The sequence below is a fragment of the Loxodonta africana genome, chromosome X (assembly GCF_030014295.1).
Source record: "Loxodonta africana isolate mLoxAfr1 chromosome X, mLoxAfr1.hap2, whole genome shotgun sequence".
Lineage (NCBI taxonomy): Eukaryota > Metazoa > Chordata > Mammalia > Proboscidea > Elephantidae > Loxodonta > Loxodonta africana.
In genome coordinates this window covers 59,090,542-59,103,536 of record NC_087369.1, presented here as the reverse complement: position 1 = coordinate 59,103,536, position 12,995 = coordinate 59,090,542, and the positions used below count along the sequence as shown (strand labels likewise).

Below are 12,995 nucleotides of genomic sequence, written 5' to 3'. Positions count from 1 at the left end.
TTCACTGGCTAATGCTTTTCGGAAGTAGACTGCTGGGTCCTTCTTCCTAGTCTGTCAGTCTGGAAGCTCAGCTGAAACCTGTCCTCCATGGGTGACCCTGCTGGTATCTGAATACCAGTGTCATAGCTTCCAGCATCACAGCAACACGCAAGCCCCCACGGTACAACAAACTGACAGGCACGTGAGGGCAGACAAGATTAGACAGGCCTAGAAATAAAAAATAACACATGTGAGGAAGGTGCTTCTTTGTTCAATCAAATATACGAGACCAAATGGGCAACTCCTCCTGAGAAGGCAGGAAGGGACAGGAACTGGACGAATGGACACAGGGAACTTGGGGCAGAAAATGCTGTAACGTTGTGGGGATTGCAACCAATATCACAAAACAGTATGTATATAAATTTTTGAATGAGTAATTAACTTGAGCTGTAAACTTTCACCTAAAGCACAATAAAATTTTAAAAAAGAGATGAGCCATGTTAACAAGAACCATTAATTTTTTTATTAAATTTATAATCAAATACTATGATAATTTCTTCTCTTTCATAAAAAAACTTAAATATTTACAACATTATCAGTTTGCAGAAAAAAAAAACAAAGAAAATAAGTAACCAAAAGACAAATTTAAACACAGAATAAATACAGCCTATTAATGTGTCTGCCTGGCTCTCATGGCTGTTGTCAGGGTATCAGACTCTCAGTCTCAAAATCAGTAATAGTTCAAGATCTCCTCCAGATTCAACATGTCCAAGGGGGGTATTTTGGTGACTTCAAAGAAGACCCTGCAAAAGGAAGAGACATCTGCTCAATATAAAATAGGACAAAGCCTACCATGCTCCATAGGACAAGGAGGACATAGCACCCCAGGTTCCCTATTTTGCTTTAACTCTAGAGCAGCAAAGAAAGTAAAATTGTCTGAATTCTTTTTTTCATTAAATGAAGACAGTCTGAGCCTAGTGTTTTAAGGCTTCCCCAGGTCTGAATACAACCCCAACCTCATCCAGGGCTTGGTACTTACTGGTGAGAATACTTGGAATACACAGTCTTGAGCCTGTCACAAGATTGAAAAGTCAACATGATGTTCAGCTGCCTGACCAAGGGGTGAAGATCAGAGGTCTTATAGCCACTGTAATATTCCAGGGTAGGAGCCTGATAGAAGCAACATGAACAGTAATTTCTACTACAGGAAGCAGATTCTTCCTCCGTCTCTGCTATCCCAAGCCTAAACTTCCCATCCATGGTACAGTCATGAGTAATAGTCCAAATATTTTAAAAACCCATACAGCACAGATACTGACCAATAACTATAGGGTACTATCTAGAAGAACGGATTCCAGTATCCAAATATACCTGCTAGATATTAGCTCTGGTCATAGGTGATCATGTAAGCTGAAATCCATCAAATAATCTAAGGAACACGACTGATTTTGTAATTTACTCAGTCTCAGGTCCAGGGCCAATGGTCAGACAATTCCCAGAACAAACTTCAGGTTCCAACTCAACAGCCAACAGAAATTAAGGCTGTTTCTCTTATGACTATCATTCCATACATTCATTCAGTTCTTAAGAATAACTATTATGCGGCAGAAGCAGGATAGCAGAGTGTTTAAGAGCAAAGGTTCTGGATGCAGATTGCTTGGCTTCAAATCTCAGCTTCATGGCCTTGAGCTAGTTATTTAACCTCTTGGTGCCTCAGCTTCCTTGTATGGCAAATGAGGGCCACTACAGTAATTATATCATAGGATTAAATGAATTAATATATATAAAGCACATAGAGCAAGGTCTAGCATACAGTAAGTACCCAATCAATATCAGCTAGGATTAATAATACCAAACCCTATGTAGGATGCTGGGAATACAAAGATTAATAGTAAGGCTCAAGTTCTTGGGGAGTCTGTAGTCTAGTGGGAGAGACACATAAACAGAGAGTTACAAACTATGTGGTAAGTGCTATAATGGAAGTGAGCATGGGATACTGGAGGTACAGAGCAGCAGGGCCAATGAACTCTGGCTGGAAAAGTCACAGAAAGCTTCTAGAGGAGGGCACATTTGCAGTGGGTATTGAAAGAAAAGTGGGAGCTCAACAGGCAGAGAAAGGAAGAAGACTTATTCTGTAAGTCAGTGGCTTTCTAAAAGTGTTTTACATTCTTTTCCTTTTTTTTTTCCCAAATAGCTTGCCTGGAAGCCTAAATATCTTACCGAGAATCAGAGGAGGGGGCCTATAAGCCCACCAGTTTGGATCCCTTTGCCTTTTAAGTGGCCCCTGAGACACTTCTGCAGGAACCCCAGGGCTCTACCAAATACTGTTTGGAAACCACTGCTACACGCAAAGGGCAGTCATTGGAATGTTGAACATGGAAGTAACACATGGAGGCAACACACCATACTGTGTGTGTGTGTTAAATAAGATTAACGGTGTCACTGCCACTGTGTTGGTTCAGGCTCTCAATGTTTCACCTTGACAATTATGATAGCCTACTCACTGATGTTCCTACCTTTAGACTCTCTCTCATCTAATATACCTCATATACAGTACTGTTTCCAAAATACACAAACAGGAGTATGCTACTTTCTTGCCTAAAAGACCTCCAATGCCTTAGAATAAAGTGGGTTTCTCAGCATGGCATATAACGTCCCTTACAACCTGATGACAGCCTACCATTTTGATATCATCTCTCACCAGTCCCTGTTTTTTCATATATGTGTATATATATTTTTTACTGTGGTGAAATAATATACAAAACATACCCCAATTCAACAATTTCCCTATTAATTTACTCCCTGCTCTATCCATAGCAGATTTCATATTCTGCCTCAAATATATCACACTCTTTTCTTAGTGCCTTCACATCTTTGCAAATACCACTCTGCCTTGAATGTCTCCTCTCATAAATTCCTACTCATCTTTCAAGACTCAGCTTAAAAGTGATCTCTTTTGTAAAGCTTTAGTTATAGGAAAGACAGTATAACATAGGGGACTGTGGAGCCAGACTACCAGAGTTAAAATCAGGGCTGACATTTGGTTGATATTCACTAGTATAAGCCATTAAAAAAAAAACCCACTGTGTTAAAACACTGAAATATTTCTATACTGGTTGGCAAACAATTTGCTGCCTTGATGCTCTCAATTGCCTTCTTCCGGACCCACTGGACTTTCCTAGAGTCCAAGGGTCAGAGCCTAGCTTAGCATGGGGACTCCAGGACTGTGGCTCCAGAGTGCTGGTCACATCCATTATGCAGTAGTTATATATTTTGAATACCACTCCTAGTTCTCAAAGCGTAGATCTCTTTCCCATTAGCTGTATAAACATGGAAGTTATTTAAATTCTCAGTGCCTTAGTTTCTCAACTGTAAATAGGGATAATAGTCCTGATCTCGTAAGGTTGTTGGGAAGATTAAATGAGTTAATACGCAAAGTGCTTAGAACACTGTCTAAGCTCTTAATGAATGCTAGCCATTATTATTATTATTTATTCTTTTTTGTCATCATCACTGTCTCTCGTTGAATGCTTTCTCTGTCCCAGGAAATTTCACTATGACTTTTCCAAGTTGGGATGCTTTCTTAGCACACAGAGGTTTTCCCATCAGTAGTGGCATGAAAATTTCTAGATAGGAGGGACATAGGGGTGGTTAGAAAAAGGGGTTGATTTGCACAGGATGCATACTCTTTTTTACTTGGATTACTTGTTAACATCAACAAATATTCAAAGGTCTTTAAAGTTTCTTTTATTCACAATTTTTCATAAAATTGAGAAAGCATCAAATATGATTTTTATTTGTATAGGAATAGAAGGCTTAGGGGGATCTTACCCATCAGAGTAGAGCACTAAAGTCATACCTCTGAGTTCTCCATTATACATATGGACAGTTGCTTTCACTACTCTATTTGCACTGGCCGACCTTGCTGACAGGACTGTAAGGCGCAGGGATGGAAGGAGGTCAGGGATAAGAAGTGGGCCTACCCCACCCCCCTGCTTCAACTAGAATAACTCCACATTAGTTTGCTTTGCAATATTGGGCTTTGTGGTAAGCCTTCTTTGGAAAAAGGGTACAGTGACTGTTTTGGATTGAACTGTGTCCCCATAAAAGATACCTTGAAGTCCTAGCCCCTGTACCTGTGAACGTGACCATATTTGGGAATAGGGTTTTTCTTTTGTTATGTTGATAAGATCATACCACAGTAGGGTGGATTCTAAACTTAATCCCTTCTGAGTGGTCTCTTATAAAAAGGAAAAACAGACAGAGAGACATACATAGGGAGAGGACAGACACTATGTGAGGATGGAGACAGATACATCTATAAAGGATTGCCAGCAGCTACTAAAAACTAAAAGAGACAAAGAAGAGTCGATGCCCTGAACTCTGAGAAAATACATTTCTGTTCTTTAAAGCCACCTACTTGTGGTTATTTTTGTTACAGTGGCACTAGAAAACTAAGAATTTGCACCTAATAGTGGGATCCTGCTACAACAAATAACTAAAAATGTGGAAGGGGCTTTGGAATTGGGTAATGGGTAGAGACTGGAGGAGTTTTGAGGTACTTGACAATAAGGTCTAGATTTCCTCGAAGAGGCTGTTGGTAGAACTATGGATATTAAAGGTGATTCTGATGAGGGCTCAGAAAGGATTGAGAGGTGTGGGGAATTTCTGTTGTTATGAACAGAATGTTGCTACAATGTGGAAGTTAAATGCATTTCTGGTGAGGCTTTAAAAGGAAACAATGAACATGTTATTTGGACGCTGGAGGAAAGGCAATCTTGTTATAAGGTAGCAAAGACTTGTGAATTATGTTCAAATGTTTTGTGGAAAGTAGAACTTGTAAGTAAGCAATGAACTTGGATATTTAGCTGAGGAGATTTCTAAGTGAAATCCTGAAGGTGCAGTGTGGTTTTTCCTTGCTGCTTATAGTAAATATGGGAGGAAATAGGCAGACCGATAAATGAACTATTAGGTAAAATGAAATCAGAACTTGAAGATAGGCATGTGACCTATGGATTCAACCAACCATTTCAGCAGAAACACTCCCAGTTTAGAATGAAGGGAACAAAGACGGGACAAAATGAAGTAAAGCTGTCCAATTCCTGTAATTATATAGGCAGAAACAGGACAATGGAGCAACTTAGCTGTGAATATCTGTTGTCCCCCAAGAAAAGGAAAAGACAATCCTGGGAGCAGTTTAGAGATCAGCAGGACTGGTAAAAGGAGCACGAGGAGGCAGGGTCACCAATTCCTGGGCTTCAAAGGGTAGGGTCACCCCTAGGTTTCAAAGGGTGAGACCATCACCTCAGCTCCAGAGCGTGAGGCTGTTATGCCAGTAGGTTGGGAGAGTGGGGCTGCTCAGGACTGAGAGGATAGGGCAATCAACCTGATGGGCCAGAAGAACAGGACCTTCCCAAACCAGAGATGATAGAGCTGCCACCCAGGGCTGCAGGGGCCCCACTCAAAGTCCAGAGGGCAGGGCCAATGCCCAGATGGTTCTGAAACACAGAAGATTACTTTCAAGTCTTGAGATCTAAAAGCATTTGCCCTGCTGGGTTTTGGACTTGCTTGGTGCCCGTGACCCCTTCTTTCCCTCCCATTTCCCCCCTTTGAAATGCAACTGTTGCCTTATGTCTGTTTCACCATTATACTTTGGAAGCAGGTAACTTGTATTCTACATTTCACAGGTCTACAGATGAAGAGAAGTTTGTCCCAGGATGGATCATACCCAGAGTCTCACCTATATTTGATATAGATAACTCGGAAGATAAGATTTTAGACTTAAAGTGGATGCTGAAATGGGTTGATTTTGGGGATGCTGGGATGGAGTGAATGTGCGTTGCATGTGAAAAGGACATGAATTTTGGGGGGCAAAATGTGGAGCGTTACGGATTGAATGTATCCCCCAGAATATATGTTGAAATCCTAACTCCTATATCTGTGAATGTGACTCTGTTTGGGAATAGGGTTTTCTTTTGTAATGTTAATGAGGTTATACCAGAGTAGGGTAGGTCCTAAACCTAATCCCTTCTAAGTGGTCTTTTTTAAAAAAGGAAAATCAGACACAGGGCGAAGACAGACACCATGTGATGAAAGAGGCAGAGGCATCTATAAGCAATGACAACAAAAAAACCAAATCTGCTGTCATCGAGTCAATTCCAACTCATAGCTATCCTATAAGACAGAACAGAACTGCCTCATAGAGTTTCCAAGGGGTGCCTGGTGGATTTGAACCGCCAACCTTTTGGGTAGCTCTTAACCATTATGCCACCAGGGTTTCCAATATAAGCAACAAAGGAATGCCAATGGTTGCTGGCAGCCACCAGAAACTAGGTGAGAGGCTAACAGAAGAAATCAACAGGGCTGAGACCTGAATTTGGTCTTTTAGCCTGCAGAAATGTGAGAAAACATATTTTTGTATCTCAAAGCCACCCACTTGTGGTATTCTTGTTACAGCCAAAACAAACAAAAAAACCCATTGCCATCAAGTCGATTTTGATTCATAGCAACCCTACAGGACACAGTACAATGCCCCATAAGGTTTCCAAGGAGCGGCTGGTGGATTCCAACTGCCAACCTTTTTGTTAACAGCCATAGCTCTCCACTGTGCCACCAAGGTTCCAGCACTAGGTAAATAAGACGGTTACTAAGAAAAATATTTTAAAATCATTGCTGTAGAAACCCTTTTGGGCAGCCAGGCACCTAAGTTGTTGAGGTATTAAGGAATTCATAACTTTGGGTATGTGGCAGTTTTTTCACTCAGAGTTTCCCACATCTTCCCTCCGAGTCAACCCTGTTTTTGAATTCCAACCCCTTGCCCCCTGCAAGTGTTTACCCAGTGTCCAAGCTTCTCCATGTAGAGGGCCAGGAGGAAGGAGCTAGCAGCTAGCTTGGAAGCCCTCTCCTGGATATAGTCATATTCTTGCAGGGTCATCTCACAGATGAAGCGGGACAAGGTCAGGGTCTTCATATTGGCACGGACACACTAAAAGTAGCAAGAAGACAGGCTCAACAACCAATTTGGAAAACCAGAACCAACCAGAAGTCTCCTCTATACCCACCCTCTCCACTTATCCCACCCCGGGACTAAATCCTATCTGCTTGAGAAATTTACCTCTCCTGCCTCCATGGCTCATCCTAAGGTCCCTAACCCAAAAAGAACAGAATCTTTATGAGCAGATTCTGAAATCAGCACTGGGAACTGCCGCCTTTGGGGTTTTAAACTAAATTCTCAAATGTGTTCTTCCACCTACCTTTTTTATAACAGTCATCCTTTGAAGAGCCAAAGTCCTCCCACTCTGACTTGGACCTTGCTCCACCCTAGAAGATGGTCCAGGATCCAAGAGAACCCTTTCTCTTCTCTTGTTTGAACCTCTTTTAAAAATTGTGGCCACACGCACAGACACAGAACATTACAGAATGAACATGCAGCATACAACAAAAAATTACAAAGTGACCTTCTGTGTAACCAATACCCAGGTGAAGAAAAAGAACTAGCATCCCTCAAAAATTGCCCAGATATCCCTTCCTGGTTAAAGTATTGTCTTCCCTAGCCCTACTATGCCCTCACCTCAAAGCCTTATGGGCATGGAACAACCAGAATGCAATTAAAGAGAATGCTGATGCACTGTGAAAAACGTAACTAATGGTACTGAACAATTTGTGTAGAAATTGTCAAATGTGAACCTAATTTGCCGTGTAAACATTCACTGAAAAAACAATGAAGTTTTTTTTTTTTTTTAAATCTTATAACACAGGGAATATAGGGTAGAGGAGTGTGCTGCCTCATTAAGGGGAGAGCAACTAGGAGTACACAGCAACGTGTACATAAGCTTTTAGTTATGACAGACTGGCTTGATTTGTAAACTTTCACTCAAAGCACAATAAAAAGAGGCGGGGCAAGATGCCAGAGTAGTCAGATTCTTCTGGTGATCCCTCTTATAACAAAGACCCGAAAAAACAAGTGAAATGATTATATATATGAAAAGCTAGAGCCCAGAACATCAAAGGCAAAGTTAGAAAACAGACTGAGCAGCAGGGGGAGGGAGAGATGGTTCAGAAGTGGTGAGGAGCTGCCGGACCTGAATCACCGAGAAACCTCAGGCACCATTCCCTGGAGCGACTGCGGCAGTAATGGCAGTAGTTTTTCCGACGTGGTTTCCTCAGGAGAGACAGTGAGCTGCACAGCCTACTAAAGCCTCCGGAAACAGATAAGAATAGTACTGTAGGCAAAAGCTAAGTATTTGCGTTTATTTTACCGTGACCCCTGCCCCCAAGCCTGCTTCAGCGGCTGTCGATTTCCCTGGGCCTGAGACAGGTCCTGCTGTGCACCTGAGCCATTCTCCCAGCCTTGGAGAAGGAGTAAATTCACAATTTGGGGAAAAGATAATCTGCCAGCTCTGCTAAGCTGGGAGCTCAGGACAGGAACAGCTCCTGTCCAGGCATAAATGGTCTGCAGACTTAGAATATATTTCACCCCTGCATGGACCTGTGTGGGCCCATTTCAGGAGAATAGGCCCTTGTTGGCAGACTGCAACTGTTTCAGCTGTGCGCTGGAGAGGTGGATGTTTGATTCTTGACACCGCTTCACCTATCAAACAGGGTCCCCACCTACTCACATCAGGGGCCTAAGGACTGGTAGCTCCACCCACGTCATCTCACCACCTGTGACAGAGGTCAAAGGATGACTTGTACCTCCCAATCCTTAAACCAAAAGCACTGGGTGCCCATGGTCTGGCTGCAGAACCCACTCACCTGTGCGCTCTATGGAACAGGGAAGTGCTTTCCTCAGAGACACTCAGGGGATGATTGTCAGCCCTCTGCCTTATAAAGAGCACAATCCCCTGCTGCAATCAGACACCTGTACCTACACCAATCACCGCTGCCCCTCTAATACAGCAGAAGAGAGCCCATACCACACATCTGATGACCAACTACTTAGACACCTGGAATTAATCGATACAAGAAAAATGAATGGACTCCTAGGCTCATATATCTGGTAACAGCTTTAGCTATCTGGTGACAGGAAGTTAAAGCTTCAAAGGCAAAAATAATCAAGCTTGCTCACTCAAGCAGCCTATTTGGGCATATGGAAATAAAGCAAGAAGCTAGGATACAGTAAGCAAACATAAAATAAACTAATACGATAACTTATAGATGGCTGGGAGACAACATTCAATATCAAATCACATAAAGAAGCAGACCATGCTCACTTCAACAAGCTGCCAAAACAAAGAATCCAGGAATCCTGCAAATGAAGGTGCCTTCCTGGAACTGCCAGATGCAGAATATAAAAGATTAATATACAGTATGCTTCAAGACATAAGGAAGAAGATCAGGCAAAATGCAGAACAAGCCAAGGAACACACAGATAAAGCAGCTGAAGAAATTAAAAAGGTTATTCAAAAAAATAATGAAAAATTTAATAGACTGCAAGAATCCACAGAGAGACAGCAATCAGAAATTCAGAAGATTAACAAAACAATTACAGCATTAAACAACTCAACAGAAAGTCAGAGGAGGAGAACTGAGGAAGAAGAAGGCAGAATTAGTGAGACTGAAGAACATGGAACCAATATATTCAAAGAAAAATCCTATAAAAGAATTTGAAAAAATGAAGAAACCTTAAGAATCATGTGCAACTCAATCAAGAGAAATAACCTACAAGTGATTGCAGTACCAGAACAGGGAGGGATAACAGAAAATACAGAGAAACTTGTTGAAGATTTCTTGGGAGAAAACTTCCCTGATATGGAGAAAGATGAGAAGATATCTATCCAAGATGCTCATCAAACTTCACGTGAGATAGATCTCAAAAGAAACTCACCGGGCCATGTTATAATAAAACTTGCCAAAACCAAAGATAGGGAAAGAATTTTAAGAGAGGCTAGGAATAAATGAAAAGTCACCTATAAAGGAGAGTCAATAAGCATAAGCTTGGACTACTTGGCAGAAACCATGCAGGCAAGATGGCAATGGGATGACTTATACAAAGCACTGAAGGAAAAAAATTGCCAGCCAAGAATCACATATCCAGCAAAACTGTCTTTTAAATATGAAGGCATTTCCAAATAAACAGAAGTTTAGGGAATTCATAAAAGCCAAACCAAAACTACAAGAAATAATAAAGGAAGTTTTCTGGTCAGAAAAACAATAATATCAGATAATCGACCCAAGACAAGAATACCAGACAGAGCAACCAAGTGTCAACTCAGATAGGGAAACCACAAAAATAAATGAAGATTAAAAAAAAAAATGCTTAGGGCAGAGCCACGATAGCAGAATAGACACACGATTCCAGCGAGCCCTCTTTACAACAAAGACCCGAAAAAACAAGTGAAACGAGTATATCTGTGCCTGGCTGGGAGCCCTGAGCATCAAAGGCAAGCTTAGACAACGAACAGAGGGGCAGGGAGAGGGAGAGACTGTTTAGAAGTGGAGAGGAGTTACCAGACCAGAATTGTGGGAAGCCCTCAGGCACCATTCCCAGAGCGGTGGCGGTGGGCTACTACTAGCGTTCCGCAGCAGTTTCCTCAGGGAGAAGCAGCCAGCCATACAGCCTGCTCACACCTCTGGAACCTGAGAAGAACGGTGCTCTCAGCAAAAGCTAAGTACTTACGTATATTTTACCATGCCCCCCGACCCCCAAGCCGGCTTCAGCGGCTGAATCCCTGGGCCTGAGATAGACCCTGGTGAGCACCTAGAGCCATCCTCCCGGCCTTGGGGAAGGAAAAAATTGCAATTGTGGGGAAAAGAAAATGTGCTAGCTCCATTAACCGGGGGAGCTCAGGACAGAAGCGGCTCCAGTCCAGGCACAAACTGTCCGTGGACCTTAAGCACCTTTCCCTTCTGCATGGACATGTGTGGGCCTATTTCAGGAGAATTGGCCCTTGTTGGCAAACTCCAACCATTTCAACGGTATGGTGGAGAGGTGGCTGTTTGATGTTTGACATTGCTTTGCCTATTAAACAAGGTCCTCACCTTTTTTTTTTTTTTTTTCACCTACCCACATCAGGGACCTAAGGACTCTAGCTCCACTCAGGTCACCCAGCCACCTGCGACAGGGGTCCAAAGATAACAGGTACCTCGCATTCCTTAAAACCAAAAACTTTGAGAGAGGCGAGGCCAAGATGGCGGACTGGGTGGACGCTACCGCGGATCCCTCTTGCAACAAAGACTCGGAAAAACAAGTGAATCGATCACATACATAACAAACTATGAACTCTGAACAACAAACACAGATTTAGAGACAGAGAACGAACAAATACGGGGAGGCAGCGATTGTTTTCAGAGCCTGGAGCCAGCGTAACAGTCAGCGGATTTTCCGGAAAAAACTAGTTTCCCAGTGATGGCTCGGAGACAGCAATCCATATCAAACCACATAAAGAAGCAGACCATGACAGCTTCTACAACCCCCCAAACAAAAGAATCAAAATCTTTCCCAAATGAAGATACAATCCTGGAATTATCAGATACAGAATATAAAAAACTAATTTACAGAATGCTTCAAGACATCACAAAGGAAATAAGGCAAACTGCAGAAAAAGCCAAGGAACACACTGATAAAACTGTTGAAGAACTCAAAAAGATTATTCAAGAACATAGTGGAAAAATTAATAAGTTGCAAGAATCCATAGAGAGACAGCATGTAGAAATCCAAAAGATTAACAATAAAATTACAGAATTAGATAATGCAATAGGAAGTCAGAGGAGCAGACTCGAGCAATTAGAATGCAGACTGGGACATCTGGAGGACCAGGGAATCAACATCAACATAGCTGAAAAAAAATCAGATAAAAGAATTAAAAACAATGAAGAAACCCTAAGAATCATGTGGGACTCTATCAAGAAGGATAACTTCCGAGTGATTGGAGTCCCAGAACAGGGAGGGGGGACAGAAAACACAGAGAAAATAGTTGAAGAACTCCTGCCACAAAACTTCCCTGACATCATGAAAGACGAAAGGATATCTATCCAAGATGCTCATCGAACCCCATTTAAGATTGATCCAGAAAGAAAAACACCAAGACGTATTATCATCAAACTCGCCAAAACCAAAGATAAACAGAAAATTTTACAAGCAGCCAGGGAGAAAAGAAAGGTTTCCTTCAAGGGAGAATCAATAAGAATAAGTTCAGACTACTCAGCAGACACCATGCAGGGAAGAAGGGAATGGGACGACATATACAGAGCACTGAAGGAGAAAAACTGCCAGCCAAGGATCATATATCCATCAAAACTCTCTCTGAAATATGAAGGCGAAATTAAGATATTTACAGATAAACACAAGTTTAGAGAATTTGCAAAAACCAAACCAAAGCTACAAGAAATACTAAAGGATATTGTTTGGTCAGAAAACCAATAATATCAGGTACCAGCACAATACAAGGTCACAAAACAGAACGTCCTGATATCAACTCAAATAGGGAAATCACAAAAACAAACAAATTAAGATTAATTAAAAAATAAATAAATAAAATAATACACATAACAGGGAATCATGGAAGTCAATAGGTAAAAAAATCACAATAATCAAAAAGAGGGACTAAATACAGGAGGCATTGAACTGCCAGATGGAGAGTGATACAAGGCGATATACAACGATACAAGTTAGGGTTTTACTTAGAAAAATAGGGGTAAATAATAAGGTAACCACAAAAAGGTATAACAACTCCATAACTCAAGATAAAAGCCAAGAAAAACGTAACGACTCAATTAACATAAAGTCAAACACTAAGAAAATGAGGATCTCACAATTTACTAAGAAAAAAGTCTCAGCACAAAAAAGCATGTGGAAAAAGGAAATGGCCAACAACACACATGAAAAGGCATCAAAATGACAGCACCAAAAACTTATTTATCTATAATTACGCTGAATGTAAATGGACTAAATGCACCCATAAAGAGACAGAGAGTCACGGACTGGATAAAGAAACACCATCCATCTATATGCTGCCTACAAGAGACACACCGTAGACTTAGAGACACAAACAAACTAAAACTCAAAGGATGGGAAA

At 41.5% G+C, this 12,995-nt stretch overlaps 1 protein-coding gene across 1 annotated transcript in view; it reads right to left on the bottom strand.

The window, feature by feature from the left end:
* Positions 1–600: 600 nt before the first annotated feature.
* Positions 601–12,995, bottom strand: part of CCNB3 (cyclin B3) — a 104,900-nt gene continuing 92,505 nt past the window's right edge. The window contains exons 10-12 of the mRNA XM_064278434.1: positions 6,815–6,964; positions 1,019–1,149; positions 601–782 (exon numbers count right to left, since the gene is read on the bottom strand). Coding sequence (XP_064134504.1) covers positions 710–782; positions 1,019–1,149; positions 6,815–6,964 — 354 coding nt within the window. The 3' untranslated portion in view covers positions 601–709. The remainder of the gene's footprint in view (positions 783–1,018; positions 1,150–6,814; positions 6,965–12,995) is intronic.